The sequence below is a fragment of the Penicillium hordei genome, assembly GCF_028827395.1.
Source record: "Penicillium hordei strain IBT 12815 chromosome Unknown utg000005l_segment0_segment0, whole genome shotgun sequence".
Lineage (NCBI taxonomy): Eukaryota > Fungi > Ascomycota > Eurotiomycetes > Eurotiales > Aspergillaceae > Penicillium > Penicillium hordei.
This window is the reverse complement of record NW_026623146.1, coordinates 4,308,637-4,324,647: the sequence shown is the minus strand read 5'-3', so window position 1 is coordinate 4,324,647 and position 16,011 is coordinate 4,308,637. Positions and strand designations below refer to the sequence as shown.

General features: G+C 46.8%; 7 protein-coding genes across 7 annotated transcripts; 4 read left to right on the top strand and 3 right to left on the bottom strand.

The window, feature by feature from the left end:
• Positions 1 to 924: 924 nt before the first annotated feature.
• Positions 925 to 4,310, bottom strand: N7537_010454 (uncharacterized protein; the record flags this gene model as incomplete). The annotated part of the gene is made up of 8 exons (XM_056901508.1): positions 925 to 2,211; positions 2,268 to 2,649; positions 2,706 to 2,865; positions 2,918 to 3,146; positions 3,203 to 3,493; positions 3,550 to 3,603; positions 3,669 to 3,894; positions 3,955 to 4,310. The coding sequence occupies 8 exons, from the start codon at positions 4,308 to 4,310 to the stop codon at positions 925 to 927; spliced, it is 2,985 nt and encodes a 994-aa protein (XP_056750176.1).
• Positions 4,311 to 5,977: 1,667 nt separating this feature from the next.
• N7537_010453 (putative telomere-associated RecQ helicase) lies at positions 5,978 to 6,253 on the bottom strand (the record flags this gene model as incomplete). Its single annotated transcript, XM_056901507.1, has 1 exon — positions 5,978 to 6,253. One exon carries the CDS (start codon positions 6,251 to 6,253, stop codon positions 5,978 to 5,980), a length of 276 nt encoding a protein of 91 aa, XP_056750175.1.
• An 82-nt stretch (positions 6,254 to 6,335) lies between these two features.
• On the top strand, positions 6,336 to 6,521 carry N7537_010452 (uncharacterized protein; the record flags this gene model as incomplete). Its single annotated transcript, XM_056901506.1, has 1 exon — positions 6,336 to 6,521. One exon carries the CDS (start codon positions 6,336 to 6,338, stop codon positions 6,519 to 6,521), a length of 186 nt encoding a protein of 61 aa, XP_056750174.1.
• A 5,703-nt stretch (positions 6,522 to 12,224) lies between these two features.
• On the top strand, positions 12,225 to 12,674 carry N7537_010451 (uncharacterized protein; the record flags this gene model as incomplete). The annotated part of the gene is made up of 1 exon (XM_056901505.1): positions 12,225 to 12,674. The coding sequence occupies one exon, from the start codon at positions 12,225 to 12,227 to the stop codon at positions 12,672 to 12,674; it is 450 nt and encodes a 149-aa protein (XP_056750173.1).
• A 208-nt stretch (positions 12,675 to 12,882) lies between these two features.
• Positions 12,883 to 13,276, bottom strand: N7537_010450 (uncharacterized protein; the record flags this gene model as incomplete). The annotated part of the gene is made up of 2 exons (XM_056901504.1): positions 12,883 to 13,082; positions 13,135 to 13,276. 2 exons carry the CDS (start codon positions 13,274 to 13,276, stop codon positions 12,883 to 12,885), a joined length of 342 nt encoding a protein of 113 aa, XP_056750172.1.
• A 72-nt stretch (positions 13,277 to 13,348) lies between these two features.
• Positions 13,349 to 13,747, top strand: N7537_010449 (ribonuclease H family protein; the record flags this gene model as incomplete). Its single annotated transcript, XM_056901503.1, has 1 exon — positions 13,349 to 13,747. One exon carries the CDS (start codon positions 13,349 to 13,351, stop codon positions 13,745 to 13,747), a length of 399 nt encoding a protein of 132 aa, XP_056750171.1.
• Positions 13,748 to 15,102: 1,355 nt separating this feature from the next.
• N7537_010448 (uncharacterized protein) lies at positions 15,103 to 16,005 on the top strand (the record flags this gene model as incomplete). The annotated part of the gene is given in 5 exon segments (XM_056901502.1): positions 15,103 to 15,385; positions 15,396 to 15,442; positions 15,501 to 15,533; positions 15,550 to 15,870; positions 15,922 to 16,005. 5 exon segments carry the CDS (start codon positions 15,103 to 15,105, stop codon positions 16,003 to 16,005), a joined length of 768 nt encoding a protein of 255 aa, XP_056750170.1.
• Between the last annotated feature and the right edge of the window lie 6 nt (positions 16,006 to 16,011).

Below are 16,011 nucleotides of genomic sequence, written 5' to 3'. Positions count from 1 at the left end.
AAAAGGGTGCCCGTTCGACCATGCGTTATTTTTGTCGTATTAGCAACAGAATGTGATCTCGCATTTGCATTCGTACACTTTAAAAAGGGGAGCGGGGTTAGATTAGGCTAGTGATCCCAATCTGGGTACCAAACTCCGGTTAACCCCCATCCCGGTGAGATGAAATGCCCTATGTGATGAAACGCCGACCAGGTACCTGCACATTCGAGCGCCGTCACCCCCAATCCATGTATTGAACATTGCCTAAGAGCAGCAGAAACACTTATTATCTAATTTCCAATTCGATGCTTTTTTTTTAAACAAAGATTACAAACTGTTAAAGTGGCGGATTACAAGACGGCACGCGCTACTAGAAAATGCACCGTTTGCTATTATGACGCCGAAGTCATCCACAAAAACGTCTGAAATGAATAGGAAAGACGACATTGCATCATTTCGCCTACCTAGTGACCTATATTGACTTTTTATACCATCAAAATTATGTTACCTAAGAATATACGAGTTTTGGTGGAACTCTTGGCAGTGGAAAGGTACATAAGACAAAATTACCGATAAGGCGAATACATGGAAACGAAACAATTATGTAACTTGATGTATGAGAAATACTAGCGCCGCTAAACAGAATAAACAGAACAGCCGCCCTACAACCCTGTCCGCAAATAAGAGATGGCCTGCTTGAACGAAACATAATGCTAGAAGTACTTCCAGACCGTAGCCCACAGCAAACTATGCGGGTTTACAGTGCTGCAGGGGATAGCACCAAGTATAAATTTACATCAACATGTGACCTGCCTTTACACCAAATGCTGGAGATACAAGTCTGAGGTTCTGAAGCCTCTTGACGTTTTACGTGTTGATCCAGGAAGTCTAACGAATATTGAGACTGGCCAATGTTCCGGGGTGCTGACGTCCAAGCACCTTCTCTCATGCTTCCAACGCCCGTCGGTGCATCGCTTCCGCCTCGTCATATTTTCCTTGGCTGGAGAGAACATTGCCAAGGTTATTGACACTGGTGAGCGTGTCAGGATGCTCACGTCCAAGCACCTCTTCATATCCTTCCAGTGCCCGTCGGTGCATCGCTTCCGCCTCATCATATTTCCCTTGGCTGAAAAGAACATTGCCAAGGTTATTGACACTGGTGAGTGTATCAGGATGCTCACGTCCAAGCACATTCTCTCGTTCTTCCAACGCCCGTCGGTGCATCGCTTCCGCCTCTTCATATTTCCCTTGGCTGGAGAGAGCATTGCCAAGGTTATTGGCACTGGTGAGCGTGCCAGGATGCTGACGTCCAAGCACCTTCTCACTACCTTCCAGGTCTCGTCGGTGCATCGCTTCCGCCTCGTCGTATAACCCTTGGCTGGAGAGAACTAAGCCAAGGTTATTGACACTGGCGAGCGTGTCAGGATGCTCACGTCCAAGCACCTTCTCTCGTGTTTCCAACGCCTGTTGATGCATCGCTTCTGCCTCTTCATAAACTCCTTGAAGATCTAGAAACAATCCACAATGAGATAAGAGGGTGGCAGCATTCAATCGATCTTCATCATCTACGTCACATATAGACTGCAGCACACTATTGGCATGCGCAAGAAGCGATCGACATTCTGTCCAGCTCTCGTACTCGCCATTTGGAAATACCCGTGCCATAATCCTTCGTGATTTGGCCTGCCAGCCGTAAAGCTGCTGATGCATGTCCAGCCACGCCCGGACCGATAATTGCACCAGGCGGTGCATGCCAAACAACCGTTCGTTTATTTCTAGTCGGATCAGAGAATAGCTGAGCAGCGGCGCCAATGCATCGTGGAAGTCCAGGATATCTTGATCGTGGCCCCGCACCAGATCTTCGGGGATTCCCTGCCGATCGAACATACTCATCAACGCCAGGAGATCGGTTGCCGCAGGCCGCTCCTGACGGATCTGCTCAAACGATAACTGCCACGTTGTGATCACGGCATACCGAATGCTGGGATCGCGCCGAAGATCCGCCGAATCCTCATTCTGGAGAAGCCGCGTCCGCTTCGACTCGCTTTCATGGAAAAGACGAAGGTATACCGAGACGGTAACAAGGGGTAACCGGTTGGCAATATACGCCGCAGCCTGAGTGATAGCCAATGGGATACACTCTAATGCCTGGACCAGTGCCCTCTCGTCCCCTCCAGAGCCCTCTCGTCCCCTCCAGACTCTCCAGACTCTCCCGATTGGGGAGCCGGAATCCTTGCACGTAAAAGGGCCAGTGACTCTGCCTCATTCATTGGCTGAACCGCGATCACATGACTCTCGCTCCCCACCAGGTTCCGTGCCGCAAGACCATTCCGCGATGTGATCAGCATTGATCCATGGGCGGCCTGGGGCAGGAAGCTCACCAGCGGCCCTCGTTCGTTGAAGGTATTGCCACTGAAAAAGATACCATCGTCATCCGCATTATCTAGCACCATCAGCCAGCGCCCATTGCGTGCATCACACAACCACTGATACACAAGCTGGAGGATGTTGATCTTCGGATCGTCCCGTCTCGGAATCTCCGCAACTGTGGCAATCTGCTGGTAGCCCTGTTCCAACCGCGCCGTATTGCTAGCGTGGATCCAAAACACCCACATGTCCGGTGTAGATTCTCGCACACGATAGGAATACTCGATGGCTGCCTGGGTTTTTCTAACGATAGTCAAATCAGTTGTTATTCAACAGGCATTCTGATAGTGACCACTCACCCAACACCGGCCAACCCCACCAATGCCACCCGCTCGTGACGCTGGCCAATCGCCTTATGTCCTTCCTGGATCGCACTGATCAGAGCTTCGCGGCCCACAAACATCGGGTCCTTTTTGAAAGGCACCGTGGAGCACGGCTGAGGCTTCGGACGCGTCTGCGCTAAATATAGTCTCCATTAGCTCGCAAAAGGACCCTGGATCAAGTCACCCACTGAACCGAGCCGCCACCACCGATAGCGCGTCTTTTGAGAACTGCCGCAGTTTATCGACCGCCGTTCGATACCCGGCCGCGTTGCGCGTGTCGAATTTGACCACCATCGAGTGATCTGCATGCAGCGGCACCTTGTCCTCTACATGGTCGGGGAGCTGGAGAAGAGCCGAGTCTGTGCCAACCGTCGTCACAAAATCCCCGGTGCGTTTCCACCGTCCGCTTTCTGAATCCTAATGCGACCGTCAATACATACCATAGCCTGTTTCAGACGAAGACCAATACGTACCAATACCAACTGCGTCGTCTGCTCCGTCTCATAGAAGCTCACCACCTTGCGATCCCGAATTAGATTTTTGAAATCCGCCAGCTGGTGGATCAACAGGTCCGATTTACTGGAGATCTGCTGTAGTAGTCGCTCTCGCGGATGGCTCTTATCCCCTACTAACATCTGCTGGATATCATTCATTACTAATCCTTTATGTGGAATGGCAAAAAGGATCATGCCGTACGTGGCTCGATGCAGCGACGTGATCGCCGGGTGGTCTTCCTCCATTGTCTGGATGGCCCTCACCAGGCACTATAGGTTGTGTCAGCATATGATATATAATACCTCAAATTGGACGGTGGTCCCACATGAGCCACGATAATGCCTCCAAAGCTGTGTGCGATGCATATCAGCGGTCTCTGCTAGAGCTAGTCCAACAATCAGCCCAAAATTGCTATCAATAGACAAGACCGATAGCGTCTCCTACCTCCTTCGTGTTCCGGATTTTCTTGATTTCCTCCATCAGCTCCCGCCCATAGTCGAGGATCGTATCGACTCCGTGGCTCGACAGCTTGGAGTTGTACCCATATATCATGGTGCGGCACTGCGGAAGATCCTTCGACAGGAAGTCACGGAGCCACATCCGACCAATATTCCCTCTTCCTTGCCACGATCCATACGCATGTCCATCTAGTCCGGCAATGGCAATGATGCTATCATACGTCTTCGGTTAATATCAATCTCCTCGATTTAGATAAAGGCACAGTCCTTACTCTGCAACCACTCGCTCGTTGTCGTCAGGCGCGTAGAGCTGGGTAAATCCAAAGAAGTGGCAGTCAAAGTTGATGTCGTTGTCTCCCATCTCGACCTGCCAGTCTCCAAGAGGGTCGACTCTCAGCTCATGAAGGAACCGAGGTATACCATCGCGAAACTGCACCAGGGCTGCCCTCTCTGTGTCACTTTCATAGCATGACGGCACTATTGTGATCTCAGCCATGATATGAGATCTCTCGTCGTCGGTAAAGTTGTCGTTGAGTGCCCGTTGCACTGCTGTCTTGAGATCCCTATCGGGCAGTTCCCTCGACAGGCCTGTCACCCGGAAGACATGCGACTTTCTCTGACTAGCCATCGTGATATATACTTATACTCGATGACAGAACTGTACGTTAGATAAGAGCGGACTGCACGTCCTTTGTGGGAAGATGGCCACCTCAGCCTGGCCGGCGAGGCTGAATCAATCAGCACGTGCGGGGTATCGTATATGCACCTACGATCGTTGCTACTATCACTTCGTAGATACTACTATATACCAAATGCAACTTCCTCCCAAATTATTTTTATGAAGAAAATAGTTAGTTACCCGCCACAACCACATACTGTATCAATCGCTACTATTTAAACGCTATTTTCCCTGCAAACTCCGATCATATTAACCTCCACATAAGTCTTGCCCTGACATCACATGCTGATTTGAAACTAACCAGGCTTGGTTTAGCTGAGAGCTAGCCATTCTAGACTTAGCGCCTCGTGATAGGACGGTATGTGAGACCATCTCCAGAGTGAAATGGAAAAACTTCCTGTTCCTCGGGGGATCGCTTTGACCCTGCACTCCACGTGACCGGTGACTCACATCAAGGCAGCAAGAACAACTGTTTAATCCAGATCTCGTTGAACACCCCCGTTCAAAAATGCCAAATGGTGAAAATTGCCTGGGTGAACGCACCTGGACTTGCTTGTGTTGTAGCTTAAGGCGGTTGCTGGTCAAGAGTCGTGTTTTCCTTTTCATCATGACCGCCACATCATTTTGCTTAAGACTGTTTTATTTGCTCAACCGATAGTGTTCAAATCCTCTCTTGTTATTCAACGGTCAAAACACGCGCTATCTGGATCTACACATACGCCAAAAAATGGGAAATCGCTTCTTGGGACCAAAGGCAATGTCCTATCACCTATATGCGCGAATAGGATGATGGTAAAATGACAGGATGCCAATGCTGGGGAAGTTGAAGCGGCTACAGGCAAAGCATGCTAAGGAATTGGAAGCCCAACAACGGGCCCAAGAAGCAAGGGATTTATTAGAGACTGAGCATGAAGCTTCAATGGCGGCAAGAGATAGTAATGGTGGAAATTGGTATGTAGATAGTCATGGTGGTTACCTGTAAATAGTATTTTCATAGGTGAATAAATTGAAAATTGGCTATCTGGTGAAAAATGGCTATCTAGTGGGGCGCACCAATACACGGCGGTGTGTTGGGCGCTTGGCACGGTTACGGGTCCTGAAGTTGGACCCAAACCCGACCCAAAGCGAGGTCTACCCAGAGCTTGAAAGTAACATATTTTCAACTTTCAGATATTAAATCCCGAGCGTAACAGCTACATCTAAGTATTTCAAACCGATGTAAAGAAACAGAATAATTAAACAGAGAAGTAGCAATTTAAAGAGATTTGCTGAGATGCCACCTATGAGATATATATCTCTACAATAGCTTCACTAGTCTACCTCTGATAAACCGTAAGTCTCAACCAATTCTTTCTTCTACATAGTTTATGAATAGAATTTAGAGCTAAGAAGTAATTTATCATGTCTTCAATCAATTAATCTCATACAACATTCTCAAAACTAACGCTGAACATGTTAAATCTACCAATACATAATCAAACAGCTATAAATTACGGTATTTAATCATGCCCAATCAGCAGTTTATTCATCTGATTTATGAAAATAATGTATAGATGGGAATTTTTCTTACTCCCATGGGACCAGATTTTTGCTAGTCCCATGGGAAATGTCAAGGTCTAATGCTGCTGGTACAGCGCTTCCATCTTGTCGAGCTCTGCGTGGATCTGGGACGCCTGCTGGACAGCCGGTTCTACTGGTGGACGTGGGGCTGTACGTTGGCCTCGTACGTGGATGTAATGGCTGCCTGTGCCATGGTTGAATGCCTGTTGACATGGGACTATGCGGGTAAACTGTTGGATCTGCTGCTGAGCTATCTCTTGAGCGGCGGCCTGGGGTCGGCCTTTGCTGCTGCTGGACTTCCAGCTATACTTCTCACGCCAGTGGCGCTTCATGACGACTGGATTTTTAACCACATAACTACATCCGGGGGCACGGATGCATAGCATTCCATCGTGGTATACTGGTAACCCGGGAATGGGACGGTTCACAGCCGTTGGCACTTCCCAATGTTACTTCCCAATGTTCGCAGTCGTGAACTCGGTTCCACTGTTGAATCTGATCCTGCAGCTGCCGGCCAACGGGCAATCCAAGTCGATGCTGGGCTCTTTGGATATGGCGGCTGACCTCACTGGGTCTGACACCGATCTGGCGGTGTTATAGATGGGGTTTTACGGTCGCAGGTCTACTTCCACACCCCCACCAAAACATCTCTGATTTTCCATACCACTTTACTCCACCACCAGTGGCCAAATTGACTCGAAATTTCATTCGGATAAAGTCCAAAATTCGGAATATAACTTCTGAAATTTTGAGCAAAATCGGACGCTGGAAGTTAAATGAACTGGGGGTGGACCCACTTTTTTTCCCCCATACAAAAATCTCAAGCCCTAAATGAACTGAACTTCGGTTCTCCCACCCCCATGGAATAGAATCAAGTACGAGTGCTTTCAACGGCATAGCACTACGTTTTCTCGAATTTTTTCAAGTGGCCGTTGGTCGAAGTGGCTATGTGCCCCATAGCTACTGGTTTCATTTTGTGAAATAATGTGATCTACACTCTGTCCCACGCATGATCCAAAGTCCATTGCTGGATCTCCTCAAAATTACGACACATGTGCTGGATATTGAAGCGTGCTGCGGGTGTCTTTCCTTCTTTTTTCCGATCAGTATAGAAAATCAAATCAATATCACTATCACACTGGAACTACTATTAGTATTGTCAAATTTGCATAGGGTGAACGTATCCACTTACCATGACTTTCTGTCTAAGAATATCAATACAGTGGTCTGATTCGAACAGGCAAGCGGATATAGTCAGTATCAGTCTTCCTCTAGCTGAAATTTAGTGGCCATACCAACGTGATTCAAGATTTTTTCCTCTGAATCCTGAAAGGCAATATATTCAGTATAGTGTTGGCGAAATATATATTTCCGGATGAGGTCTAGGCAATGTAATTGATGAAATACATCAACACCAGCAAAAAATTTGCCCTTGTATTGCATGGCATCATGAGTAGATTGGTTCAAGCGTCTCATTTCTTGATGGTCAATCAGAATCAAGGTTTCTTACCGCCCAGGTTAGCTTGGACTTGACTGCCCGCAAGAGATGAACATAATGGATTAGCATACGATTTAGAATTTTGTTCCAGGCATAATCCAGTTCCGGCCTTGGCGGGCCTTTAAAAGAAGATATACTCTGAACTGGATCAAAGTTTGCATGACTATATGTTCTTGGTGAGTATTTGATAATATCCCATAGAGGAGCTATGATGAGGAACCATATAAGCATGATAAATATAGTTTAATAACGAGAATTCTCACAATATGCTCGTTGAAACCGATCACGTTGGGTAGTGGGATGAATAGTTTGAAAGTATATCCAAAGGATCAGACCAGTCAAGGCTAACAAGGTACTTCCATGAGCCACCCATTGTGAAATCGATCTGGGGTATTTTCGTTCGTTCATTTGTTGCTCATCAGAAATATCCGGGTCGCGCTCATTGATGATTTTATGGTAAGGGAAAGTCATTACGCCTGGAAAATTGAAGGTAAATATGTTGTGGGGTGTTCGGAGTGGAGTTTCTTGTATGAAACCCCACTAAGCATTGAGCCTGATATGTTTGCAAGAAGGATTCTTTTATAATAAATCGAGTGACACCAAACTCAAGTGTTAGAAATGTTACATTACATGATTTCGGAATTGGGATATAGGCCACCTGATCTAAACCTCTAGTAGAAGACTATATCAGCTGGACTGTGACGGATTATACGCGCACGTGTAACTCTAGTCTAGACCTGCCACGAGCCAGATCTCTCAAGGAATCTGTCGTAGTGACCAGTGAAAGAGTGTATTAAAAAAGGATACTAAAGATGAAGAAAGGAAGAAGAAGAGAAGTCTGGAACCTGGGGGAAGACTAGATAATAGAGACTCCGCTTCATGATAAACCAATCAAAACAGTACAAACTTCGTAGAACGTAACAACGTAGCACGTAACAAAACTTACATGTACTGGATGACACACTATATTGACTAGAGGACAGAGAACGATGGAAAGTAATAACAGACTTAAATAAGCAAACGCAGAGCGTAGTGTCATACAGTAATGCATAATGCGTGTGCATGTAGTATCGAACTAAATGACTCGGAGCGTACGAGCGTTTTAGACTTCTTAAGATCCCTAACTTGTCGTTATGCTTTATCGTTAAGGGAAACCCACTTTTAGCGCTAATCGAGACCGTGTATTGCAGAATACATGCATACCACAAGACCCTGGCTAATTTTGTCAACAAAATGGTCAAGATGAGTGATACCGAAATGGTCGCTTTTATCAGTCCAATCAACATCTCCATAAAGACCCTTTCGTACCAGATTCTGTAGTGGGTCGGGATTTGAACAAGACTGGAGAATGTTAAGTCACGCGAGCTCACGAGACAATGAATTTGGTGAAAGACAGAGAGAGAAACAATATAGTATCCTGGATCATCAGGGATAGGTAAAGTTTTACTTACCGTGGGGTCGGGCTTCTTCGGCTGTAATCCACGAAAACCCAACTATATCAATCCTCGCCATGGGAGGATATGCACCCACAATTGTAAATGTCTGGCGCATCGAACGGTCGCCCTTGGTATTGTGTCTGTTAGAAAAAGAACTATCAAATTTTCGTCGTGTAGCGTAAGACAGATTGTGCCGTTGCTACTTTATCAGCATTCACATTATTCGGAAGGAAAATCAGTATTACATACACTAAATACACTGGAGCTGTTGAAACATCTTGTTGCACGGAGCCTTGGTTAACCACAGAAACCAGATAGAAAGAAGCAACACTCCACTCGGCGCCATAGAGATAATGAAGGAAATAAGCCGTAAAATAATTGTTTGTTTCTTTCTAGTAGGTCACTTTAGTGGTGGAGAGTAACAGTCGAAATCATTGCTTGCCAAAAGTGCGATGGACAAATCGGAATTAGGCATGTGGTTTTGTATTCGCTGCTCTAGATCACTGACACAAGTAGTAGAAATCTGGATAAGGACATAGAACGTTCAAATCACGCCCAATAACGTTGTTATGAACCATATTTTATAAGCCCTCCTTGTCAAAGCTCAAATATGTTCTAGCTGTTCCGGACTTTTGTCATACCCACATAATGTCATACAGTGATGTTACATTAATATTTGGCCTGAGTACTCCGGGATCCACTGTAAGCCTAACCGCTGTATATAATTCTACTAGCAGCTGCGTAGGAGGCTTAGGGAAACTAGTTACTGAAATATTTTAGTATCCCTCTGATACCACGTTTTATATAGTAGCTGGTATAATGAACTATGAAGGTTGGCACACTAGCTTTTATTGAAATGCATCTTGGAGGTTTCTGCTAGGTGGTACCAGAAAGGCGGGTCCTTATCCCGAAGTACTGGAGGTTAAATACTTTTGTCACACCACTGTACGTGGCGGTGTTACGTTGTTCAGAGATATTTCAAACGAACTCCAGGGGGCTTTGAGAGTGCGATATATAACATGTGAAACGATGGGATTGTACTAGGAATACCACATCAGGAAGCAGCTATTTATTCTGAGTTAAGCCCGGCGTCCTTAGCGTAGAAACGAACATTGGTTTTTCTTCGAGGATAATATTGAGCTATCTCCGATCTATTAGCCGACAAAGCACAAACCAAAACGAGATGAATTTCAATTTGATTAGTATGATCATGATTCTTACTGTCAACGCCTTTGCGGCGCCGTTGATTCACAAAACCTCGAATGTAAGTCCAAATGGCCTCTATTGAAAGGCTGTCTGTTTCTTATAATGACGCTGGGTTTCTAGGCCGAGGACGTTGATTTGGATTTGGATGTCGATGCTATTTCTCTCCGCAATCAGTGGGTCACAAAATACCCTCCAAAATAACCTAGTTTCTTCGGTTTCTTGGGAGTGGTTCCACAACTTATTTTTTCGATAATTTGATCATGGCTGAATTGGTTCTTGGGGAAGTTAAAAGAACTTGTCATTCCGTACCACATTATAAATAGTCTGTATTCCGATTATGACGAATTGATTTGTGTGGCGATGATATAAAGACAAGACACTCTTTGCGTGAAGAAATATTTCCCTCGGCATTTTCATACAACACAAACCCCCTATTTCGTACCAATTTATAAAAATTACGTGATGCTAAAAGCACTTTTCTTTTCCCACCGAGGATATCGTTTCCTGCAAATAAACAAGCCATCAGAAGAATATGACAAACCTTTGAGAAGAGGTTTATTTACCTTTTCCTGTTGGATAGTCTTTTCCGTGTTACTTTCCAACATAACACTTTCAGTAGCACTTTTAGTAATGCTGCTTACCCATCAAAGTCACTTCGCAGCCAGAGCCTATCCTTACTCCGATGGTCGCTATCTTGATTCCAATATGAATCCACTTCTTAAACAAATATCCTCATATTGTATGCAACCATTCTTTTCAAGCTACTTTGGTATTCAAAATGATTGGCTAAACGTTGCCTTAATATATACTAGCTCCGATGTTTGACATGGTAGATCTTTCCATGACACCCATTATTCAAAACGGAGCCCTCCGTGACAATTCATCCACTTTTCGGGGGAATCCATCATCAGAGGTTGATATTGCTTGGAATGAAATCTCCACCGAAGGCTTGGAAATTATAGTAATCCGTCAATCAGACATCATAAAGGCGGGTAAAGATCCCAAGAGAGCAGTCAGAGCCCCTCTTTCCTGGGGCTATGGCCATGATGCCTTTCTTGCTCAAATTGACGTATTCCATCTCATCCATTGTTTGAACGAATTGCGCAAGGAGATGGACTTCGACTATTACTACCATGCTCGATATAATGGAACCAGGGCACCCGAGGTCCATGTGTCTCACAAAAGACATTGCTTACATATGGTCTTACAGCATTTGACATGTCATGCCGACGTTGAAATTATCACTCATGAATGGGTTTATAGTGAAAAAGCTCCTGAGCCTAAAGTCAGACCTTTCCCGGATTTCAACATAATCAAGCAATGCCGGGATTTTGATTCTTTACTTCAGTGGGCAAAGAAAAACGCGGTTCAAAATTTAAGGGGAAAATGGAAATCTCTAAGAATACCAGACGGAACACCATTTAGGAGCGATATCGGCTATATTTAAGACCATGTGACCATGTGATACTCAGAAGATTGAACCCTCTTTTTATGAATAGTATATCGATTGTTGTCACGGTGTGGTCCGTGGACTCGGTCAAAGGCAAAATCCCCCACCGCCCCTACACACGCTACATCTATCCATTCCAGCCTCATCCTGTCGAAGCTCTTCGAGCTACGTCCTAAGCCTATCCCATGGGGGAGGCCCGACTGAGGGCTTGGTCGTATTAGGGTTTGCATTGGCTTGGTTTATTCGTACACCACACTAAACTATATCAGGCCATCACATAATTCCCAGATGTACCCTGTTTTTTAAATGGTTTTTTACACCTACGTTTCATTACCAATTCCACTACCAATCTCCCATATCCAAACCCAAGAAACCAGATTACTCGGTGCCTGGGGCATATCGCCCGATCTCACTCCTCAACACACTAGGCAAACTCCTTGAGGCGGTGATGGCACGACGACTATCGTATCTCGCTGAAAAGCACGGCCTGCTGCTTCCGGACACCCAGCCCAGAGGGCGATCAGGCAGAACCACTGAACAAGCCCTTTTGGTCCTCTCCAACGCGATTGATCGGGCGTGGTACAAACAGAAATTGTTAACTGGTGGCATTCGACTTAAAAGGTGCTTTCAACGGAATCAACAAAGTGAGCCTAGACGCTTGCGTTTGGGCAAGGAAAATCCCAACCGTGGCGAGAAAATGGATCGCGAGCTTTATGAGCGACCGCCACGCAAGCATTGGATTCGACGACTTCCGCACTGAGATGACGCCGCTGGCGAACGCAGGATTAGCACAGGGATCACCCCTCTCGCCTATCCTATTTGCATTTTTCAACCCCGACCTAGTCGACCAAACCGTCACATTTCAGGGCGGTACATCCGCCTTCATCGATGATTACTTCCGCTGGCGAGTAGGTCGCTCAGCCAACGACAACTTGACCAAGATTCAGTCTGAAGACATCCCCCGCATTGAAGCTTGGGACCAGCGTACCGGGTCTTGTTTCGCAGCCGAAAAAGCTGAACTCATCCACATCACTAGGAAGAGAAGCGAACAGCTTCAAGGCCAGGTGTTTATGAACAGGAAGACAGTCGAACCGTCATCCACCGCCAAACTGCTAGGAGTGATCTTCGACCACGAGCTCCGCTGGAAGGACCACGTCCAGTAAACGAACAAACGTGCAACCAAGGTCAGTATTGCTTTGGGTCGACTGCGGCATCTGCGCCCTGAGCAGATGCGACAGCTCTACCAAGCCTGCGTTGCACCGGTCGTGGACCACGCGTCGACGGTCTGACACGACCCTCTGCGAGACAAGTCTCATCTACGACATTTGAACACAGTCCAGAGGACTCTGTTGATACGCATACTATCAGCTTTCAAGACGGTGGCCACTGCCACCCTAGAAGTAGAAGCACACATTCTACCAACGCACCTCCGTCTCCGCCAACGAGCGCAGAACACCATCGCAAACCTTCACACTCTGCCGCGCGACCACCCCATTTGGGAGGCACTGCGGCGAGCTCAGAAACGTAGGAATAATGTCGGGTCGTATGCTCGTTTCCAACTGGCGGAAGCTCTGAAGACTATGGATCTAGCAAGATTAGATGAAATAGAGACGATCGACCCACGACCACTACCGCCGTGGCGAGCTGAGTCTTTCACGAAGATTGAGATCGGGTCAGACCGAGAGACGGCAAGAGAACGGGCTGAGCTGTTCGATCCACATCCGCCATCGTAGTCTACTCCGATGCCTCGGGACGTGAAAGCCATCTATGCGCTGCTGTCGTTGCACTCGACAACAACCTAGAGGTCTTCGAACACCAGTAGGTCCAGGTGGGACCGATGGACCAGTGGTCGGTTCACGTAGCAGAGCTGATAGGCGTTTTATACGCTGTCAGTACAGTGTTCAAGATCAGCCATCAGCGGCCAAGAACGGAACATAACGGAATAACAAGGGCAACGATCCTCTGCGACAGCGGATCAGCCTTGCAAGCGTTCCAGAACCCAGGTAACAAACCAGGACAACGCATCATTCACGCGATCCTCCAAGCAGCCACAGAGGCTCAAGCAACGGGAATCGCGCTCCGTCTCCAATGGATACCCGGACACTGCGATAACCCAGGAAACGACGCAGCAGACCGGCTGGCCAAAGACGCGGCAAGCCCGGGCAAATCACATCCCTTCCGCCCTCTGCTGCCAAGGACGAAGGCGCTTATTCGCGACAACATCCGCGCTCAGTAGAGGCGGGAATGGGAATCATCCACCAAAGGCGGTCACCTGCGGAAGATCGATAACACTTTGCCGGCGACCTACACTAGGAAGCTTTATGGGAATCTACCCAGGGGCCGGGCGTACTTGCTGACACAGCTACGCACGGGCCATGATTGGTTATCCACCTTCAGGAAGACCATTGGCTTCCGCGACGACGACCGCTGCGCGTGTGGCGCGCAATAAACAGTCACTCACGTCCTAGTGGCCTGTCCAAAACTACAGGAATTGAGAAGAGAATTAAGAATGAAGGTTAGGGACGCATTCAGCAACGTCCAGAGTCTGCTGGGAGGCTCCAAAGAAGGTGAGATAGACCAGACACCGTCTCGCGAGCCAAAACGGTGAACGTTTTATTGGACTTCGCTGAGGCGTCACAACGGTTTCAAAGTCGCGCGCTATGAGGACAGCCTAACAACGTGAACGGCAACTAGGCCACGATAGGCTTGACGAGGCTTTAAGTTCGTTTTCAGGAAGTGGAACATCACACACATGTAAATACACGGATTTATATAGTTGTTGTAGCTAGGGTTCCGAAAAGAATAAAGGAATGCGAATATACGACATAAGTATATTCGCACTCCGCGAATATGAATATTTGAATTTTATTCGCGCGAATAAACGCGTTATTCATATTGTGCGATTTCTCCGCATTAATACTTTGTCCGGTACAGCGGTTCTAGTATTTACCGAAATGCGCTTAGTGGTCGATTTCACAATGCCATCACTTCATCAGCAACGCTAGACTATAAATTTCCGTTGCGAATATATGCTAGAAATTACAACCTGCTTATGTAGGGTTGACCAGGTTGATGTAACACAGTGGATCTTTTTGAGACATGATACTCATTCACATGGGTGTGGCCATAGAAACTTGGCACCAGCCACGAAGATCCGTGAAGATTATATATATCTGTCAACCCAATTGCGAATCATCTCAGGCAATTAAATGTTAGACCTTCTCAGTTCCCTGATTCTATTCTAATTCATTTCAAACTTGATACACAAAGTAATCTTGAGTAATGGCACATAAAAACGCGTTTGCCTCACGACCCAGAGCCTCCAAGGACCCTGGCTGCCTTTGTTCACGTTCAGAATCGGCAGTACCGCGTTGCAGCAAACAGAAAAGAGATCTATCAACATTTCACGTCAAGAAGGGCACATAAAGCGCGAACATGACTGGGCCTATCAACCATTATCCTATCCTCAAGTCCACTATCAGTTTCTGACCCCAGCCCGGATAGCTCAAGGTGTGTTATACATCACCGTCGGTACCCTTTTGATAACTGATACTAGGAAACAGTAGCATGGCATCTACACCTAATCCGTCCATGCGGAGGACGCGTGGTCTTCCACGTCGAGACTATAATGCTCTACATAATGGCCTGGTTTCGTCACCTTCGGAGCAGTCTAAGGAGTCTGCGTGTGGAACAGGACGCCGTTACTCTCCTAAGCCCTCCCCATCTATGAACACCGAAGACACGCCTCGGACGAAACAGTCTTATTCTTTGCCTAGCTCTTCGCCCTCCCCGCTTGATCTTGCGTTTTCGGAAAGCAAGAGCAATACGAGTAGTCCGCAGCCCCATAAAAGACGAAAAACCAAGTCGTATTCTAGTTGGACCAGTGAGCACTTTAGGACCATATATTTGGATAGCACTTGGTGACGGCAAGGTGGCCCACTGAAAAAAGACCGACTACTGATTTGCAAACATTACAGCTGGTCCTATAGAGATTCGGCGCGCTATGGTTCAACTTCGAATTTGTTAGTGCATCTCTAGACCAAGCATCGTATCAAGTCTAGGGCCGACTCCATCTTCTTACCCGCGGTCGGAGGAAGCCTCGACCGGTTCTTGAAGTCGCCGAGAAAGAAGGCTAGCGTTAAAGAAATGCTAGTCCGATGGGTCATTCAAACAAGACAGCCTTTCACAGTGGTGGAGCATCCGGCTTTTAAGGCACTCATTGAAGCAATAGGGGCTCCTTTGCCTATCAAGAGTGCTGGTACTGTTTTCAACCGAATCAAAGAAAAATTCCATTTAAGTAGGGCTTACGTGAAAGAGGAGCTTACTGGGAGCAGCCGCACACTCGCTTTATCTCTTAACGTTTGCACGTCGGAAATTCAGATTGCGATAATGGGTATCCTTAGTCATTAGATAACCCCCAATTTTGAAAAGCGAGATGAATATCTCGAGTTCACCGAGATCAATGGACCGCATTCTAGAGAGAATCTAGCGTAAGTTGTG